The following is a 22565-nucleotide window of genomic DNA, read 5'->3' as shown; positions in this document are numbered from 1 at the left end:
GTCTATTAAAAAGTTTTAATACATACAAATGTCAAATTATTATTATTATTGGTATTATATACATTTATTGGTATTTATTTAAGCCATGAATATATGTTTGTGTTAAAAGTAATTTATTTTATCAACATACAGAAAAAATTAAATTATACTTGCCGAATAAAAATTTTCTATCTGCCGACTCCGACTCGAAATTAGAAGTTTATTTATAAATAAACTTCTATAAATACTTAAATAAAGTATTGTCGTATGCTCAGTGGCACAATCAGGTCCAGATTAAGAGGGTCAAGGAGGGGAATGCTCCGGGGCCCACTTCGAACTTAACTAGCCTAGTCATGATTAGTGACAGAGTATTTCTAGTGTTTTTTTTTTTTTGTTCATCACTATTTTTATGGTAGCGATATTTTTAATAGGGTGGTCCATCTTATGAAACCGTCCCGGAGCCCATATAGGTCTTAATCTATCCCTAAGCACCATAGAACACGTATCAAAGTTCTATTATTTAAAACTAGAAAGAAAATACTTCACTAAAGGCCTATCCGGGAAAAATAACAGGAGAACACACAAACGCGATTAGTTAAGTTCAATAATGCACTTTCTTTTCAAAATATAAAAAAATTTTTTTATCTTTATGAACATGGTCTCCCTCAAATTACTGTTTAGGTACTTTCCTATAATTCAGATTACTCTTACATAATGATGCTTTTCTTAACTAATTAAAAATAAATACACTTTAAATAACTATAATATGTAACATTTATTTATTAATCATGTGTAAAATATATACTACACATATTGCAGTATACAATGTACTTAGTTAAAAATTCCACCTTCTCCCTATTCTTTTAGTAATGTTTTAAGTTTCGTAAGTACTGTTTTTTTTTTCATAAAAATGATAATATTATGTAAGTGATAACATAATGTAGTTATTTTTTCCTTCGGCGGAATAATCAGGCATAAAGCTAATTTTTGTCGTTATATTTTTTGTATAAAATAGGACTCCTGTCAACATATCGAATTTAATTTAAAGTTATTGAAACGTTTTGTTTTATTTGTATTTATATTTTTAAAAATAACTATGTTTTCTCAAAACACTATACTTTAATATTTTTAAATAAAAAAGTGACACCTAAATAAATAGAAATATAAAATAACAATACTAAGTAATTCATTGAGTTTTGAACAATTATTTTTTCTGCAGCATTTTTGTATAATTTGAATCTTCAGCATATTTTTTCCTAATTTTATCAAAAGAATTTAATACTACTTTCTAGTGAAATATATTTGTTTTTTGGTAAATACGTTTATAAATGTTTTCTATTAAATTACTTGAAATTTGTGTTATATTACTCTATGCAGTTCTGTTTATGGAAGTACAAAATAATAATAATATGAGTTGTTCGAATAGAAAAGCAGCAATAATTAATAGCATTTGTCAATACAATGGGTGGCAACATTTAACTGACATAAAGGGTGTGAAATACCGTAAAATATACTATACATTAAATGATATTAATAAAATTGTCAATCGATTTAAGATCAATAAAAAAGTACGTGCTTCTGTTTTAATACTTAGCTGTGCATACTCTAATGATTTAAAAAATATATTTGTTATGATCAATCATTATTGTAGCATATGTCAAGACACTTTCGATAAAAAATATAATACCCATGAATGTACCACAGAAATATTGAGCATAATTAAGAAAATAACTTTATTGGCAACAGTTATGAAAGAATCGTTAATTGCATTGGATGCGTTATACGGTATGCCATCAAATGAGACAACATATGACTATATGTTATATTATTATTTGTCACATTTACAAAAAGTTGAAAACAATATTGTTCATAACCCTACATCGCAAACTGAACTATCGAATGATTTAATAATCTTATCAAAAATTAAATGTGTTTTTAATGAAGAGAATAGAAAAATTGAAAGTGAAATATTTAATGCATCTAAAGAATGTAAATTTAAACGAAATAAATCTGATTCAATACTACAAAAATTTAAGAGATTCACTGACCAAAATCCACAAAATGAAAAAAAAATCCAATATTTGAATAAAAATATCAATGATGAAATTAAAAAGATTGTTATAGAAAAATTTTACAATTTAGGCTTCTATTTTAATATAGACACTCAGATGATTGATGTACGAGTACCAGACGAAGTAAATAATAGTACGTTTTTTTAATTATTAATAATATACATGAAAATATATTATTAAGTGCAATATTTAAATAATTATTATATATTTGTCGTGTGGGATCATTAAAGTCGTTTCCCTCATTATATACCAGTTCTCATATACACACGAGCTGTGTTTGGACCACCGGCAGTGTCGTCCCATACGGTAAAATATTAGTATATTACTGTATTGGGTATTTAATTTTTAAAATTAACTACGTGTACGCTTGTAGTTATTGGTTGCTATAATAGAATATACGCTATTATTATTATTGTCATTTCTATTTTCACTGCGACCTTTAAAATAATTATATGTGAGTTTTGTTTTATTTTATTCTATTTAATTTGACAATTTTTTAGAACTAAGACTACCGGTACTATATTTAAAATCGCATCCCCACCACCAGCTCCCATTCATTCATCGTACATAACATTCCTATAAATACCATGTATTAATTTTATTTAATATCATGTATTAATTTTGCTATAATGGGGTTTTTTTTTTTTTGTTTCAGTCGCCCTTTTCTTAGCACCGGGTGCTGTTTTCTATTAACGATACGTTAGAAAATTATAGAGCATATTTAGTTATAGATATTCCCCTTAAAAATTGACAAAATTCCTTTGTTCCATGTAAATGGTGAAAACCCCCAAAAAATTACAATTATTAAAATTAGTAAATTTTGATATGTTTAAAAAAAAATTTTCTTGAAACTGTCAACTACAAACTTTATGAAATAAGAACAAATTAAAATAACTTTTTTATATATAAATAACTTAGGTATTTCCCTTTCATTTGGTATAAGTTTTTCGAAAATCTGATCCTCAGAAGTACTATGTCAAAAATTGTTTTTGACTATCCATTTTCTTAATTAAATAATTTTTTTATTTATTATGTAGTTAAATATATAAATTAATTTTTTATATTTTTTATATGGTAATTTAACTATTTTATAAAGTAGATAATGTTCCATTTAAGAAAATGATTATTATATAACAAATTTTGGACCAGTACTGCAAAAGTTATTCACAGTTTAATACATTACCTGGAGATGAAGCATGAATACCACTATATTTATCATTATTTATACTTCGGTGTATGGTTTAATCTCTAAACAATTTTTTTATTGATTATAATCCTTTATTTATTTTTNTTCGGTGTATGATTTAATCTCGAAACAATTTTTTTATTGATTATAATATCTTTATTCATTTTTATATTTAGATAAAAAAATGGAAAAAAGAAAATCAAATTTGCCACATTTTATCGAGATAGGTAATTATCACACACGAGTTATGTATTGTAGTACTTAAGAATTTACAGAATGTAAAGTGTATTGAATATACAAAGTTTGATTAAACTTTGATATAATTTTTTATTTTCTATTTTCCATGAAAAAAAAAATTAATTTATATCATTAAATCAAAGTAAAAAAGACAAAAATTCTACTAAGATATGTACTGTTCATTGAGCTTAATATATTTTTTTACATCATCTCATTTACTCAGGTATCAGTTGAGCAACTTCTTTTAAGAAATTTTTGTATATGTAATCAAATTAGTTAAAAATTTTTTAAAGGAGATAATGTTTTTAAATTCAAAAAATACATAATTCGCCTTTGCTATACATCAATTATGCTTAGTCCCGTTTATCTTGGTTTTTTTTTTACTTTATTTTCAATAATTTTATTCAGCTTTATAACCAAATAANATTGAGCTTAATATATTTTTTTACATCATCTCATTTACTCAGGTATCAGTTGAGCAACTTCTTTTAAGAAATTTTTGTATATATAATCAAATTAGTTTAAAAATGTTCAAAGGAAATAATGTTTTTAAATTCAAAAAATATATAATTCGCTTATGCTGTACATCAATTATGCTTTATCCCATTTGTATTATTTTTTTTTACTTTATTCTCAATAATTTTATTCAGCTTTATAACCAAGTAAAATTGTTGGTTTTAGAATAACTAAACGTTAAACTCATTATAAAAAAATATAAATTTTTTTAAATTTTATTAAAATAAAATATATACATATTTTTTTTTATACTATGTTACCATACTATACTATGTTATACCATCAAACATTTATTTTATTATAGAAAAAAATAAAACTGCAACCGGAATCGCAGAAATAGTGGAATTTCTATTACAAGGTAAAATGTTCAATTAAAATTTATTCATGAATAAGTTGAAAGGTTAGATTTGATACGTGTGAATTTTCGTTTATTAATTTTTTTAGACTTAATAGTTGGAATTAATATATTTGGTCTATAAAAAAACCGCGTAACTAGATAATTTTACAGTTTAAATTGAGTACATAATGACGCATATTTTAAGTATTTTTAGAATTTAGTGAATATTTTTATTACTTGAGATAATTATGTATTAAAAGTCCTATTTCCATTTTTAGTAATAAGAAACTATTGTTTTTTTTGTCCCTAAATTTCTAAAAATCGAAAATATATTGATAATTTTATATTTTTCATGATATTACATTGCCAAAAAATAAAAAAAAAATTTTACATTTTAGGGTTTTTTAATAAAATAGTTATATTTTATTATACTAGACTAGTTATTTATAATAGACTAGTCATCGTTAAATAATAAACTTATTATTTTTTTTAAATCTAAATGTTGTTTAAATATTTATCTAAATATTTGTGTTGTCAGCATTAACATCAAACGAAAATAATGATAATCGAAAATTCATTTAACATTGACATCGAAGAAAAATTGCATAATGAAGATGAAGTAAATCAGTATTTTTTTATTAAATACTAAATCAGATTTCCATTACAAAAAAAGTCTAATAATTATTAATCGTGAAGCAATTCAGCAAAATTTACAATCTTTATTTTTAATTTTCAGGAAAACCGATAAAAAATATATTTTCAAGACATGCGCAATTATTTACAAACATCAATTAATTTTCAAGAATTGAAAATAAAGATATTTGTACAAAAGCTAAAACAATAGAATAATAACATTATATATTATAATAGTTTTATAAAAATATAATTGTGCTGATTAACATTTTTATTACAATCTATTTATTTATACTATATGATTGCTTAATAACTTTGCCATCATATAAAAATATGACGGACAGAGTTTATTTTTAATTATATGAACTATGATGAATAAAAACCTTAATTATTATTTAAATTAAAACTTTGTATGAATAACATTAAAACAGTTATATTAGGTTTATAAAAGTAAATGAATGTTTTTACTGGAAAACTAGATAGAGATTTCATATACAGGGTGGCCCACCACTCACTGACAACTTAATTCACTTTTGATCCAATTAATATTTTTAGCTGATTTTTTTTTTTAATATTAGTTAGACGTTAGGTCTATAGCTATATCTCAATAATTAATATTTTTACATTTTATTAAAAATATTAATTATTTTAAAATTTTAAATAAAATGTAAAAAAAAAAATCTAAGATAGCTATTTTGTAGAGTAGAATTTAAGAAAAATTTTAGTAAAAAAATATCTTATTAATATTCAATAGTAAATATTCTGTAGCGTTTTGAAGTTTGTGAAAATTTGAATTTTCATGTATTATTTTACGGTATTAAACATTGAAATACGTATTGAGAAAAGGACAGAAGAAAACGCTATCTTTTCATGATTACTGTGTATACATATGATGATAATGTGTATACATTACAAACTTGGCATTAATACCATGATAAGAAATTAGATAAGGCAATTATTACTTATCACTCTCATTCAAAAGTATATTGAAAAGATAGCGTTTTCTTCTGTCCTTTTCTCAATACGTATTTCAATGTTTAATACCGTAAAATAATACATGAAAATTCAAATTTTCACAAACTTCAAAACGCTACAGAATATTTACTACTGAATATTAATAAGATATTTTTTTACTAAAATTTTTCTTAAATTCTACTCTACAAAATAGCTATCTTAGATTTTTTTTTTACTTTTTATTTAAAATTTAAAAATAATTAATATTTTTAATAAAATGTAAAAAAATTAATTATTGAGATATAGCTATAGACCTAACGTATAACTATTATTTAAAAAAAAAATCAGCTAAAAATATTAACTGGATCAAAAGTGATTTAAGTTGTCAGTGAGTGGTGGGCCACCCTGTATATGTTTATATTATACATTGAACTACTTCCTAATGATTTCCATTTAAAAATACAGTATTAACATAAATAAACATAGTTTATTTACAAATGTTATCTTATTTTTTTTTTTTTAATAAATCCATACTTATAGTTTTGATACACGTTTGCCATAGAGATAACACAATATACAAATACTTTAAAATGTTTTTAAATTATTTAGTGAAAAGTACAACACAGAGTATTGAATATTAATTTGATCTTCTTCTTTTTTCTCTTCTTAATCGCAACTAATCGGGGTCGGCCACCTTTATCCTAAACTTCCACTTGACATGATATCCCACATCATTTACGACCACATCAGCTGTCCTCATATTTTGGTCTCTCTCTACCTCGTCTTCTTTCAACATTCATTTATATAACTCAGGTCTCCTCGTACTTTTTGACAAAAGTTTTTACGCCGGCTTTCGACCTGACGCAACCACCATTAATCGCTTCTTATGACTAGCAAAGGAGCCGTGGAAGTATTCTTATAACTTATTCAAAGTGACAATTAAATATCAATTTGATACTAAATTTAATTCCTTTAATATGTATATATTTAATATTTAATATTCATGTATTATCTTATAAATCATAAAACTAATAATCAGGATATAATTAAGGAAATATTAGTTGATGTTGATATTGAAATAATCCAACAACTGTTCAAAATTAGACACTAACTACAGGTTTGCAACGATGCATTTTTTATGATAGTATATTTAATCACTGTCAGATATCATCTTTTCTTGTCTATGTTGAATAAGCAGTTACGAGAGAGCGTTTTGTTACATTTTTTTTGTTATGACTGATAACGCCACTCCCACTACCACCACCAGTTATGGAAGAGAATCATTACGTTAATGATTACTTATCGTTGTACGACATCCAGTAATTGTCGATCTTTTTTATGATTTTTGCAACTTCGCCACCATCATATCTCGTCTTGTTATATGGCTCTACTGTGCTTGCAGGTACGTAGTTGTTAAAAACGCTTATATATTGCCCTTGCGTTTGTCGAAATTACAGCAGTTCAAAAACTACAAAGTATACCAGTAAAACATGTTACAACCAGGGTATCATACGCTGAAGTAGCTAATACATCAATTCAAAACTCAAAGTTACCCCAAACTTTTGAACAAAAAAATCAATGAAAAAAATACCATTTGTAGAAGTTATAACTTCTTTAGCTAGTGTCACTGAGACATTATCAGTGCTAACTGAAAGATTAGAAAGGTTAGAAAATAACCAACCTAAACTTAAAAACAAACGTAAAAATAAAAAATGACCCGTACCATATGGCTTATTGCAAAGAACGCTAATGGGCTAGTACAATGAAAACTTGAATTAGAAAACTTTCTACATCATGAAAATATAGATATTGCTCTTATCTCTGAAATTAACTTTGCATCATGGACTTTTTTTAAAATAAAAAATTATGTTACTTATACCACCATACTTCCTACCAACAGAGCACGTGGAGGTACAGCTGTAATTATAATTATTAAAGAGTGTGTGACGCGAAATACTCGGATGACGATTCGACGAGTTTAATCTAGAGGTTCCTTTAAATTTAATAAAAAAAATAATGGGACTAATGTCCTTACTGTCACATCCAATTATTGTCCATCACAAGGGGATGCTAATGAAACTAATCTTTTTGAATTCCTTCACGATAAAATCAGCCAGAGAATGATAAATGAGTTACCTAAAAAAGCGATTGTTTATCTTACAGACATTTTCAATACAATCTTGCGAAATGAATACGTTCCGAAACTTTGAAAAAAAGCTCAAGTTATAATGTTGCCAAAACCAGGCAAACCACCAGAGCAGGTAACATCTTATAGGTCAATATCGCTCTTACCTTGTTTATCTAAGCTTTTTGAAAAAATTCTTCTTAAAAGAATAAATCAACTAATAGAGGAAAATCAGCTTTTCTTGACCATCAATTTGACTTCCGTAATAAACACTCTACAATCGATCAGGTTCATCAAGTCACTAATGTGATTCATCAGACTCTTGAAGAAAAATAGTACTGTTGCGCAGTTTTCTTAGACGTTGCGCTAGCATTTGATAAATTTTGGTATGAATGTCTACTTATAAAAATAAGAGAACAACTACCATACACTTGGTGTGCTTTATTGGAATCATATATGACTTTACACGGCTACGGCGTTGTCACCCGTGTGACATCCCACGGTCGCGCCAGCTCCTTCTCGGCCACCACCCCAATGTAAACCGGATCGTTACACACACGCGTTATCGTCGTAGTGTAAAGCCCAACTAATGCCTAGCGTCGAATACCTGCCGCAATAATACGCTGAACTAGTCATCTCCGTGACACTTCCACGTCCGTTTTCGGTTATATAACCTTCGTAATACTTTATTGTCTCCAGTCGTTTTGCTTTTTATTCCAACTTTTCTTCTCTGAAAAGGTACGTGTATACTAATTGTACGCCAACTGTTGATCATTAGCTAGTGCGAATCTTTTTGTTGTTGGTTATTTTTTTTTTTTTTTGTATTTTTGCAAAAGTAATACTTTATTTAAACAAAAAACAACTTTACAGTAGTTACTGACTTACTTTACTTTTGGGTCTTTGTATTACACATTTACCCATTATTTTTGGAAAACCCAACCCAACCCTCTTTCAGAATTTGTAATTTTTTTTTTTTTTTTTATTATAAGAATCACCCTAAAATAGGTTTTATATTGTGGTTGAGGCATTATAGAGGTGGCCATACTATTTGTGGAAGTAGTTGGCTACTATTAGTATATTGAATTTATTTTAAAAATAGGCGTTTCCATTACATCGCTCATTGGAGAATCAATACACTCGAATTCTTCGACCCCGTCTTGGTCAACCGAAGCTTCAATCACAGCCCTGTGATCATGGGAATCTAGTTGGCGCGAACTAATTTCCAAATCAGATATTAGTGATGGGTCATTCTTATTCATTTCTGTGACCGCGTAGATTTCTTTAAGTAACTTCAGCGTACAATCGCATGATAAACGCTTCTAAACAAAGCGAAGAATTTATTAGTTTTGACATATTTTTTGTTTTTCAATTATTGTGAATTCCTACCCAAACCACAATAATTGTTATTAATTAAAATTATTTTAAGCTAAATTTTAAATAACTCATTTAAATAACTTGATAATTTGAGGTAAACGCTCCTCAATTTTGTTCTATATGCAATTATACATTATGTAATTTTTTTATGCTAAATAAATTAATATAACATGTACATTGTACGGTAATAAATAGTTTATTTATTGTTAAATATTTTTTTTTCAACGATCACCCTATGTTGTATAAAATTAAAAATAGTTCATTCTTTATTGACTTATAAAGTTTTATATATTATAAATATGTTTTCATTTCAGTTTTAGGTTCATGTTAAATCAATTTTCCATTTTAAATGAAATTTAACTTTTTTCAATTATCACTAAAATAAAATATTTAACAAAAATTAATTTCATAAAATTTTAAAAAAATTAAAAAAATGGTTTATTGATAAATGATAATAAAAAGGGTAATTTTTTATTTGAATTATAAGATAATTTGATTTTTTCATGTTAGACTTTTCAATGGCTTCCCGCAATCGAGATATTGGTAGAAAATATGATTCTGGAAGTGCCCAAAGAGAAAGAAATGAAAAAAGGAAAGTACTTGAAGGGCAGCTTCGTAACACATTAACCAAGTTTTTAAAAGCTGAAACTTCTAAGAACGGTAGAGATATTGAAATTCCAAATAAAACTGTTACTTGTGGTCCATTAGGATTACACAGTGCAAGTTTAGAAAGCCCTGAAGCACATAATCATTCTACCCCTGCAAATCCATCTTCATTAACCCCCCAATCAGTGTCTGCTACTTTAGAACTGCAGCTAGAACAGAGATCAGCCCAGCAACCAGTACCGGTTTTTTTTTTTTGGAACCTTGCAAAGATTGTACACAATATTTTCATGCTCTAGTTACAGATAGAGTATACTTAAAGAACATGTAGATATTTCAGTCAAGCCTCTTTCAGAAACTAGATGGGAGTGTAGAGTAGAGTCTGTAAAAGCAGTCAGGTTCCAGTTGAGTAAGGTTTGTGACGCTCTGTCAAGTCTACGGGAAAAGAGCACAGACTGTTACTTATAAGTGAATGTCATTCGTTAGAAAATGAAATCTCGACATTTGAGTTCATTATTTCATTAGTAGTTTGGTACGATATCCTGGTGAAAATTCACGTTATTAGTAAAATATGGCAAAGTCGAAGTATGAATCTAGATGCAGCAATAAATCATTTAAAGGTATTCTTGAAATGGTTAGATGAGTATAGGGATCAGGGTTTTGAGTTTGCACTAGTGACAGGTAAAGAAGTAGCAGAAGAAATAGGCCTTAGTGAAATCAATTTTAAGTCTACAAGACAAAGACGGAAAAGGAGACACTTTGGCTATGAAGCTACAGATGACACACCAGAGTTATCATCAAAAGATAGATTTAAAATTAGCTATTTTTATGTGGTTGTGGATAAAATCCGGACAAGAAGCTTTGAAATGCCATGAAAATAATTTTGGCTTTTTGTATGACATAATGAACCTCTCCTCCACTATGTCTGAAGAAGAGTTGTTAAATAACTGCAAAGATCTGCAAGTTACACTATCAATAGGAAATAACCATAACATAGACGGAGTAGACTTTTTTGAAGAGCTAAAACTATTTTCAAGTGTTTTAGTAGAAGTAGAAGCTCATCAAAAAAAAAAGAAACAATTGAACAAAGTGGGATAGTACGGGCATTGAAGTATATTGTAGAAAACAATTTGAGTGAAATTTATCCAAATATAAGTATTGCACTTAGAATTGTTGCTACAATTTCTGTGACAGTTGCGGCAGCCGAAAGAAGTTTTTCCAAATTAAAATTGATAAAAACCTATTTAAGGAACACGATGGCTCAAGACAGACTCTCGGCCCACGCAATCCTGTCAATTGAAAATGAACTTTCATCTAGTTTAGACTTCAAGGAACTGATTGAAGACTTCAGTCAGTAAAAAAGCAGAATAGTTCATTTTGGAATGTCATTTTAACCATAACTTTAATATAAATAACTATATTAATTTATTGTATTATACATATATATTTCATATATGTATATATATATGTATCTCAACAGGTATTTTTTTTTAAATTATTAAAAACAGTGATGCTGAAACATGGGTTAATAGATTAGCTGTATGTTGTATATGAAAACTGAAGTCGTTAAAACAGTAGTAATGATAAAAATCTACTTTAAAAAGCATTGAATATGCATAATTTTGCACCTCTTTTTTTAATGTTCATATCTCTCAATAATTGTGGCCTCGCAAATCACGTGACCCCAAATTAGCCCACCCGATATTTTGCTCGGTTGACCAAAAAAAAAAAAAGATCCTTAAAAAAAATTTGGGAGGGGCCCACAAATCACGTGTCGCACAGGGCCCCGCAAATGCTAGCGCAGCCACTGGTCAACAGTGTCATGTCCAATAATATCTTCTATAATCTTTCCATCCCAGTGAATAGTCAGGGTAACTTCTGGTTTTTTTCAATGACTCTGCAATTTTTTCTCTACATTGTATTCGTTGACGACGGATAGAAGAATAATTCACATTATATTTTAAAGGATCAAACCCATGGCGCTTAATTGTATTTGTTAATACTACAGTAGCTTTCCGATCACTTAATTTTGCAACATCAAGACAAGTAGCTAAGTTTTCATCCAAAAGTATTTTTCTACCTCGTTTAATTGGAGGTGTTTTACTAGTTGATGGTTCACCTAAAAAACAACAGTTACTATCTGATAACTCACTATCTTCACTTGAACCAGAAGACAACACTATATGAGATTTTTCAATGAGTAATTCAAAAGATTTTTCTTCTTTTTCGCGTCTTTTTTTGAAATTTTCAAGTCTTTCTTCAGCCTTTGCTTCTTTTTTTGTCAATTTTTTATCTACATTACTAATTTTACCGAGGCGTCCTTTTTTTCTCTGTAATAAGAGAAATTCTCTATCTTCTGGAATGCGAATTTTATTTAAAGCTTCTGCGTGAGTAATATCAAATAAGTATTCAAGTAATTTTTGATATTTATTTTCTTTTTGTTTTAGGCCCTCAGATATTTTTGCTTATTTTCCTTATTTTTCTTTAATTTTTGCCATTCTTTAAAAAGATCTTCGATTTTTTTGATTACGTGTATTTTTAGTCTAGTGGGTACATTGGCTTTTTCCCAAATTTGCATTACATATACAGCGGTAAGATGAGCTGAATTTCTAATTTTTGCTTTGTCGTAATATGCTCAATACTTTGCATTACGCATCTTACAACTATAAATGAAAAATGTATAATCTGTGGACTGGCTCTGACGTTTTGTTGCCTCTTAGTTAGGACAATTGAAACTAACCAAGCAAAAGTGTATTACACCTCAATTAGAGGTACTGCGTTATTATTTTTATATCTACTTGTCTTTGTCGTTCTAAACCCTCGAATCATACGACCCTGATAGAACCACAACATCAGGTTCTCACCTTATACAAAAACCCAAGTCCCCATTATTTCATTATTTTTATTTTATTAATTTTTGTTATTTTAATTATAACATCTTTCATGATATTTTTGTTATAAAAAAAAGGCTCAAGACTTCTTTTTTGGAAGGCAATTTAGACTAATTTAAATGTGGTGAAATTTGACCTACTAAACATATTTCAGTCATTTTTCTGGTTAACATACTTGATATACTATTGGTTACCATAATTAAGCAGAAAAAAATATTTATATTAACCAAAGAAGACAATAGATAATACCTATTGTCTTAAATATATTATATTTAAAACGCAATTAATGGATTTAAAATTAAAAGACATTCAATTGATAACTACAAACAAAAAGCTTACTTACAGTTTACATGAAAATTTCTGCCACAGCGTTAAAAAATTACGATTGATAACGAGCGTAAATTAAAGTTTGATATTTATTATCAATTGCGCTCCTTATCATTAGATTTTATGCCGCGCATAATTTTACCCTATCACTAATCACAATATCAAAAAATGTTTATTAACCATGATTACAATTTACATCAATACTTGTACAAATCATGTAATTTGAAAATACAATAAATATTATTTATTGTATAAAAAAATAAATGACTTAATACAACTAAAATATTTATTAATTGGTAATGTCCTTTAAAACTTAATATATTTTTCTCAAATTTTTTCCAAGAGCCTTTAATACCGAAATAAATAATATGAACTAGTGCCGCAATTACATTTTTAAGAATCACCCTAACCTATTTACTGAATTTTGATTTAATTCTTTTGTATCGCATTAAATTTTAATAAAATCGACTGATTTCATCTATTATGATTATGTCTATTTGGTCCGACGTTAAACTCAATAAAATCTAATCTAATCTCTGTCGCCAACTATGATGACGCATTGAGCGCTCATATGGAGCGGTATGAAAACCAACGGCTATTAGCGTTAGTACATTTAGATAGTTTATTTTCATTCAAACAAATAGTTACAGAGTCACTATCAACTTTAAATGGTTTTATTGATGTTTTTAATGACAATGTAACAGCCATAACTTCCACATGTTGGTGTCGAAGATTTATATGGGTTTTTACTGTTTTATATGAGTGCTAAGGTATTAGACGTAGACACACGTCGTTTGTCCGAGGCGACAGTATCGCAGTCTACTATTCGGAGTTGTCGAATTTTAGAAAATATCAAGGGCTACAATAGTGATAAGAAATAACGCACAAACACAAATAACATAGATAACAAATTGTATACACAACAAAGAACTGTATTAACCAAAACTACAGATCAACGAAAAACTTTTAAAAATACCTATTTTGTTCAGACTCTCAGCGTATCAACGTTGGTATCAGCGAAGAAAATTTTGGATATTTTCTGGTCGTGACGCCGTAAGGCAGCTGATATTTACTTTTATAATTTGTGTAAGACATAAGGCCGCTTGCTCAAACCCAATGATAGGAGATTTGCCAATTTCTCGTGTTCTTTCACAACGTGCTTTTCAAGATGTCGGCATAGAATATGGAGGCCCTTATTTGGTAAAGGAACGACGCCATCGCAACACTAAAACTACTAGGGTATACATAGAGTTATTTATTTGCATGGTCGTAAAAGCAGTACACATCGATATCGTTTCATATTTAACTTCGGGCGCCTTTCTTGTCGCTCTTGATCTGTTTGTAGCACGTCGAGGAATTCCGGTAAATTTACATAGCGATTAAGGTAATTGATGGAGTCTTAGGTATATTTTAAATAAATGATACGCCATCGTTAAGTATAATATTTATTTAATATCTGAAATTTGATTAACGAGACAATATCGATAACATGAAAAAATACCGATATATTACGTGTTACGATATCTAACATGTTTTATATTTATTCTGCTCCTTCCCGATTTCCTTAATAGTCTTCTAAAATAACCATGGACATATTTTTCATTTTAGTTTTAAGATAGATTTTGGTTTAATTTTCAATTGAGAATGTCAAGCAGTTTGTCTTGAAAGCTTTACTTTCAACGTGGGTAGTATGTTGGATATACAGTTACGAGAGGGGGTTTTGTTTCATTTTTTGTATTAAATAGGATTCACGCCAACATACAAAATTTGATTTGAAATAATTGAAACGTTTTGTTTTATTCAGATTTATATTTTTAAAAATAAAACTAAGTTGCCACAAATACTGAAATATTTTTAACATAAAAGTGGCACCTAAATAAATAAAGATGTAAAAAGACAACACTGAGTATTACATTGAGTTTTTCAACATTTTTTTACTAGAGCAGCATTATATAATTCGATTATTCAACATATTTTTTTATAATTTTAGCAAATGAGGTAAAATATTACTTTATAGATACGTATATATAAATATAAGTGTTTTTTTTTTTTGTGGTATGATTATAAATGTCTTCTATTAAATTACTTGAAATTTGTGTTTTATTATTCTATGCAGTTCTGTTTATGGAAGCACAAAATAATAATATGAATTGTACGGATAGAAAAGCAACAATCATTAATAGCATTTGCCAATACAGTGGATGGCAACAATTAACGTACATAAAGGGTGTGCAATATCGTAATACATATTATACGTTAGAAAATCATATTAATAAAATTGTCAAACAATCTAAGATCAATCAAAAAGTACGTGCTGCTGTTTTAATACTTGGCTGTGCATACATTAATGATTTAAAAAATATATTTGTTTTGGTCAATCATTATTGTAGCATATGTCAAGAGACTTTCGATGAAAAGTATAATACCCATGAATGTACCACAGAAATATTGAACATAATTAAGAAAATAACTTTATTGGCAACAGTTATGAAAGAATCGTTGATTGCATTGGATGCGTTATACGGTATGCCATCAAATGAGACAACATATGACTATATGTTATATTATTATTTGTCACATTTACAAAAAGTTGAAAACAATATTGTTCATAACCCTCCATCGCAAACTGAACTATCGAATGATTTAATAATCTTATCAAAAATGAAATGTGTTTTTAATGAAGAGAATAGAAAAATTGAAATTGAAATATTTAATGCATCTAAAGAATGTAGATTTAAACAAAATAAATCTGATTCAATGCTGCAAAAATTTAAGAGATTCACTGACCATAATCCACAAAATGAAAAAAAAATCCAATATTTGAATAAAAATATCAACGATGAAATTAAAAAGATTGTTATAGAAAAATTTTACGATTTAGGCTTCTATTTTAATATAGACACTCAGATGATTGATGTACAAGTACCAGATGAAATTATTAATAGTAGGTTTTTTTAATTATTAATAACATACATAAAGAATTTATTATTAAGTGTAAAATCTGTCAATCAAGGAATAATCATATCTATATTGTTCAATTAGTTCTATAACTTAAATATTGATAATTTAACTATTTCGACCTAATTGTTGGATTATAAACACTTATGTATTATAAGCCAAAATAAATACTTTTTCAACATTTCTAGCTCGACTTCGTTCTGTTTTTAAGTTAATATTTCTAATATTTTTTTAAATTGTTCAAATTAACTCATTTGATTTCTTATTATATTTTGTAAATTTGCTACATTAAAGTGACTGATCCATCCTAACCATTGTAATTTAGACATAATAGAAAAAAGAAATTTTAAAATCAATTTAAAATTCAAATTATAAAAGACTTTAATTTTTTAGCTTCGATGCGAGCTGAGAAAGTATTAATTTGCTATGATGGGGTGATTTTATTTTGTATCTGTCGCCACTTTTTCTTAGCTATCGCCAGGCTGATTTTTTTAACGATACATTAAAAGGTCACATAGCGTATCTAGATGAATACATTGCCTTAAAAATTGACAAAATTCCCTTGTTCCATGTAAATGGTGAAAACCCCCCAAAAATTACGATTTTTAAAATTAGTAAATTTCGATATTTTAAAAAAAAAATTTTCTTGAAAATGTCAACTTCAAACTTTTTGAAAAATGAACAAATTAAAATAACTTTTTTTTTTTTTTAAATACCTTAGTTATTTCTCTTTCATTTGGTTTAAGTTTTTCGAAAATCTGATCCTCTATCGCCCATAGAGGAATACATGTGATTATTTTAATAACATCTATTATACATTCGATTTCTCTTAAAATAATAATTATGTTAAGAAAATCAATTTTGGTGATTTTAGAGTTTCGTATATTTCTAGACAAAATTCACACGTTTCGGAAATTATAACTATTTTAAAATATAGAAAGAAGGTGAAGTGTGGTATATGTTATTTTTATCGTTACACGTTACTCTGCAGCGTTCTTCCTTCACTACTATATATTTAGAAATGTAAATAACTAACGAAGTACTATTTCAAAAATTGTTTTTGACTAACCATTTTCTTAATTAAATAATATTTTTATTTATTATGTAGTTAAATATGTAACTTAATTTTTTATATGGTAACTTACATATTTAACTATTTTATAAAGTAGATAATAATCCATTTAAGAAAATGATTATTATATAACAAATTTTGTACCAGTACTGCAAAAATTATTCACAGTTTTATTAACCACTATATTTATCATTATTTATATTTCGGTGTATGATTTAATCTCGAAACAATTTTTTTATTGATTATAATATCTTTATTCATTTTTATATTTAGATAAAAAAATGGAAAAAAGAAAATCAAATTTGCCACATTTTATCGAGATAGGTAATTATCACACACGAGTTATGTATTGTAGTACTTAAGAATTTACAGAATGTAAAGTGTATTGAATATACAAAGTTTGATTAAACTTTGATATAATTTTTTATTTTCTATTTTCCATGAAAAAAAAAATTAATTTATATCATTAAATCAAAGTAAAAAAGACAAAAATTCTACTAAGATATGTACTGTTCATTGAGCTTAATATATTTTTTTACATCATCTCATTTACTCAGGTATCAGTTGAGCAACTTCTTTTAAGAAATTTTTGTATATGTAATCAAATTAGTTAAAAATTTTTTAAAGGAGATAATGTTTTTAAATTCAAAAAATACATAATTCGCCTTTGCTATACATCAATTATGCTTAGTCCCGTTTATCTTGGTTTTTTTTTTACTTTATTTTCAATAATTTTATTCAGCTTTATAACCAAATAAAACTGTTGGTTTTAGAATAACTACACGTTAAACTCATTATAAAAAAATATAAATTTTTTTTAATTTTATTAAAATAAAATATATACATAATTTTTTTTATACTATGTTACCATATATACTATACTATGTAATACCATTATTTTTTTTTAAGCCTTTCTTTGTGCACTATTAGCTTGAAGCATGTTATAATAATATTATAAATTACTGATATATTTTAATTTATACTGACGTTTATTAGTCATAGGAAAGGGGAATTCAAACCTTTTATTAAAATTTTTGAATTTTTAAATGCGCCCATGTTGTACATCAATTATGACTGGGGTAAAAATGTTTTAAAAACACATAACAACAAATAAAAAAACATTTAAATTTTTTTATTTTTTATAATTTATTCAATTAAAAAAATATTTTTTACCACACAACTAATTGTCTAATTTCAGAAAATTCCAACATTTCACAGCTAAATGTTTTATTAACATACAACAAAAAATAACAAACCGTTTCAATTTTTATTTAATTTTGATATGAATTTTAAAAAGATCCGACGTAGATTCTAGCTAGGATTTTTTGATCATATCATTTTTAGGATAATTACACATTAAACTAAAAAAATATAAATTTTATTTAAGAAAAAATTGTTTGTTGTTTTTACTGTGTAATTACTGCTTAGATACTAATTATTTTGAATTAGTATTTCAAAAACTGAATGTGATACACAAAAATACTAAGCTAAATCAGGAAACAGTTACGAAATTCCTTACAGAACTCACATAAAAATTATAAACAAGAAAACGATTGTCGTCCTATGTAATTATTTATTTTATTATAGAAAAAAAAAAAAAAACTGCAACCGGAATCGCAGAAATAGTGGACTTTCTTATACAAGGTAAAATGTTCAATTAAAATTTATTCATGAATAAGTTGAAAGGTTAGATGTGATACTTGTGAATTTTCGTTTATTAATTATTTTAGACTTAATAGTTGGTATTAAGATATTTGGTCTATAAAAAAACCGCGTAACTAGATAATTTTACAGTTTAAATTGGGTACTTAATGACGCATATTTTAAGTATTTTTAGAATTTAGTGAATATTTTTATTACTTGAGATAATTATGTATTAAAAGTCCTATTTCCATTTTTAGTAATAAGAAACTATTGTTTTTCTTGTCCCTAAATTTCTAAAAATCGAAAATATATTGATAATTTTATATTTTTCATGATATTACGTTGCCAAAAAATAAAAAAAAAAATTTTACATTTTAAGGTTTTTTAGTAAAATACTACTAGTAATCGAAAATCCTACTTATTAAAATTGAATACTAAATTTTCATAACTTCAAACCTATGTTTCTTAATTCCCACATAAACAATTCTATTTTATATTATTCTAAATAATAAAACAATTTATTTAAAAAAAAGATTCATTCAAAAAACTTTGTTATAATTTTTTATTTTCTATTTTCCATGAAAAAAAAAAATTAATTTATATCATTAAATCAAAGTAAAAAAGACAAAAATTCTACTATAATGCGTACTGTTCTTTTAGCGTAATATATATTTTTACATCATCTCATTTACTCAGGTATCAGTTGAGCAGTATAATCTAACAATGCATAAAAAGAAACTGATTATATCTAATTGATGACAATACCATCTAACATTTTCTTCAAGCCATTCTATGTGGACAATTAGCATGAAACATTTTTTGATAATAATATTAATTACTGTCATATTTTAATTTATTCTGGAGTTTATTATATTAAGTATATTATATTTTATACCATTTTAAATAATAAAACAATTTATTTAAAAAAGAGATTCATTATAAACTTATTATTTTTTTTAAATCTAAATGTTGTTTAAATATTTATCTAAATATTTGTGTTGTCAGCATTAACATCAAACGAAAATAATGATAATCAAACATTAATTGACCAAAATTCATTTAACATTGACATCGAAGAAAAATTGCATAATGAAGATGAAGTAAATCAGTATTTTTTTATTAAATACTAAATCAGATTTCCATTACAAAAAAAGTCTAATAATTATTAATCGTGAAGCAATTCAGCAAAATTTACAATCTTTATTTTTAATTTTCAGGAAAACCGATAAAAAATATATTTTCAAGACATGCGCAATTATTTACAAACATCAATTAATTTTCAAGAATTGAAAATAAAGATATTTGTACAAAAGCTAAAACAATAGAATAATAACATTATATATTATAATAGTTTTATAAAAATATAGTTGTATTGATTAACATTTTTATTACAATCTATTTATTTATACTATATAATTGCTTAATAACTTTGCCAACATATAAAAATATGACGGAAAGAGTTTATTTTTAATTATATGAACTATGATGAATAAAAACCTTAATTATTATTTAAATTAAAACTTTGTATGAATAACATTAAAACAGTTATATTAGGTGTACCATAGAGATAACACAATATACAAATACTTAAAAATGTTTTTAAATTTATAGTGCTATAACTTTTAAATATATGGATCAATATTATTATTCTTTATAAATAATTTTTATATACCCCTTTCATCTAACACACTTTTTTTTTAATCGGATCATATCCCTTTATACAAGTTGGTCAAAACTTTAAACATGCATATTGAAAATAAAACATTTTTAATTTAATTTTTGAAATTGTTCCGGAAATACTGACACTTTTATATACAGGGTGATTTTTTTATCATAACCCACTCAATTACTTACAGAATAATAATAATTTAAACATTTTTTTTTTTATTATCTTTAGTTACACATTATTCTTGAATTATTAACTATGTAATACTTTTTAAGTTCATCCCTTATTCCTTGGAAGGGGGTCAACTTTGTTTTTTTAAATGGTAACACATATTTTTAATTTAATAAAATGTTTGAGTTTTTAATTTAATAGTAAATGGCATTTGAATTTTTAATATAACTTAATTCGTTTATTAGATATAATCATTTAAAGTTTCAAATTTTTGAATTAATATACAGGTATAATACACAAGGGATTACAAATACAGGTAGCTAATTGGTTTTTTATAACATCGATATTAGCAGGTACACAGCATTGTTATTATCAATTATAGTAAGGCACATTGTTATGAGTTTATAAATACACTAACTGACAATACAGAAAGTATATCTATTGATAATCATAATTGATAATAAACAATCCGTGACTGAGACAGCAATGTCATAAAAATCCAATTAGCTACCTGTATTTACAATCCCATGTGTATTATACATGTATATTAACTCAAAATTTTGAAACTTTAAATGTTTATATCTAATAAGCTAATAAAGTTATATTAAAAATTCAAATGCCATTTACTATTAAATTAAAAACTCAAACATTTTATTAAATTAAAAATATGTGTTACCATTTAAAAAAACAAAGTTGACCCCCCTCCAAGGCATAAGGGATGAACTTAAAAAGTATTACATAGTTAAAAATTCAAGAATAATGTGTAACTAAAGATAATAAAAAAAAAAAATGTTTAAATTATTATTATTCTGCAAGTAATTGAGTGGGTTATGATAAAAAAATCACCCTGTATATCTTAAATTAAAACTTGTGTAATACACTTTAATTTGAAAAAAAAAATTTGACCACTGAATTTGTCTTCATGGTGAAAATGACTACTGTATTCAAAAATAAGCTATTTTTGTGTTAATATTCTGGGTTTTGTATTTTATTTTACTTTAAAATACCTGATAAGGGGAGTACGATGATTTTCATAAATTTTATATAAATCAAATTAATATAGCATAGAAAGTTAAACTTATTTAAACTTTTTTAAATTGAGAAAAATAACATTGAAATTTGAACTAGCTTATTTATTGATATGATAGGTTTCAACTACAATATTAAATCTTTTAACTTTGTAATTTAATAATTTTTTTACTCTATTTGTGTGTGCTACTACTATACTATAATATTTCAAACTTTTTGGTAATATGTTACTATTTATATAGCAACATTTATATTTTTTAAAAATGATTTATGATTATTATTTTCTCCTGAATTAACAATGGATTTTTACAATTATATTTAAATTTTATAATATGCTCTATTGAGTAGATCTTTTTAACAACCTTTTTTATATTGGTTTTTTTAGTTCAAGTAAATCATTAAAATTAATTCAGTTCTGGATATTTCAATTGTAGAATTTTTTTAACACCAAAAATTACTAGGATATGATTACTATTATTATTATTTAAGTTATAAAATTATTGAAGTTATCTTAAGTTATAAAATTTCTTGACTGCATATTAATCTTAACGATACAATGTTTTTAATTCTTATACAATTTTCTATTTATTGATGTCAATTTCAAACTTGCAAGTTGAGCTAAAAGTTATGGTAATAAATTAATTTTTTTTTCATTATAAACATTCACAAAAATCAACTTTAAAGAATTAAAAAAACCCAGCACAGGGGGGTCGCGGCACAGTGGTGACGTGGCATAGTTGGATCAAGTATAATGATATCTGACAGTGATTAAAATCACTATCAAAAAAAAA

The 22565-nt window shown here is 26.0% G+C and overlaps 1 protein-coding gene and 1 long non-coding RNA gene across 7 annotated transcripts; one reads left to right on the top strand and one right to left on the bottom strand.

Moving 5' to 3' along the window:
• Positions 1-1217: 1217 nt before the first annotated feature.
• On the top strand, positions 1218-20284 carry LOC126908444 (uncharacterized). Of its 6 annotated transcripts, none has more exons than XM_050690505.1 (6): positions 14602-14618; positions 15351-16178; positions 17538-17588; positions 18852-18908; positions 19914-20008; positions 20126-20284. In XM_050690505.1, exons 2-6 carry the CDS (start codon positions 15359-15361, stop codon positions 20135-20137), a joined length of 1035 nt encoding a protein of 344 aa, XP_050546462.1. In that variant the 5' UTR covers positions 14602-14618; positions 15351-15358; the 3' UTR covers positions 20138-20284. The 6 variants fall into 6 exon arrangements, with proteins under 6 accessions (XP_050546460.1, XP_050546459.1, XP_050546463.1 ...); XM_050690504.1 differs by lacking the exon at positions 14602-14618 and adding an exon at positions 15139-15232; XM_050690503.1 differs by lacking the exons at positions 14602-14618; positions 15351-16178 and adding an exon at positions 1218-2184.
• LOC126908448 (uncharacterized) lies at positions 8813-13293 on the bottom strand. Its single transcript, XR_007704767.1, has 2 exons — positions 13251-13293; positions 8813-9358 (listed from the first exon to the last, which is right to left on the bottom strand). It is a non-coding gene; the product is annotated as an uncharacterized LOC126908448 (long non-coding RNA).
• Positions 20285-22565: the final 2281 nt, after the last annotated feature.

The sequence above is a fragment of the Daktulosphaira vitifoliae genome, unplaced genomic scaffold (genome assembly GCF_025091365.1).
Source record: "Daktulosphaira vitifoliae isolate Bord-2020 unplaced genomic scaffold, ASM2509136v1 Scaffold_5, whole genome shotgun sequence".
Lineage (NCBI taxonomy): Eukaryota > Metazoa > Arthropoda > Insecta > Hemiptera > Phylloxeridae > Daktulosphaira > Daktulosphaira vitifoliae.
Note: the sequence above shows the minus strand (reverse complement) of the source record. Positions and strands in the feature narration are given on the sequence as shown.

What these genes read in the sequence shown, in the direction of transcription:
- LOC126908444 (XM_050690503.1), top strand. Translation starts at nt 1,308, where the DNA reads ATGTTTTCTATTAAATTACTTGAAATTTGTGTTATATTACTCTATGCA. An exon ending in ACCAGACGAAGTAAATAATA is followed by an intron (nt 2,185 to 17,537) that starts GTACGTTTTTTT and finishes TTTTATATTTAG; the next exon opens with ATAAAAAAATGGAAAAAAGA. An exon ending in GCCACATTTTATCGAGATAG is followed by an intron (nt 17,589 to 18,851) that starts GTAATTATCACA and finishes ATTTTATTATAG; the next exon opens with AAAAAAAAAAAAAAACTGCA.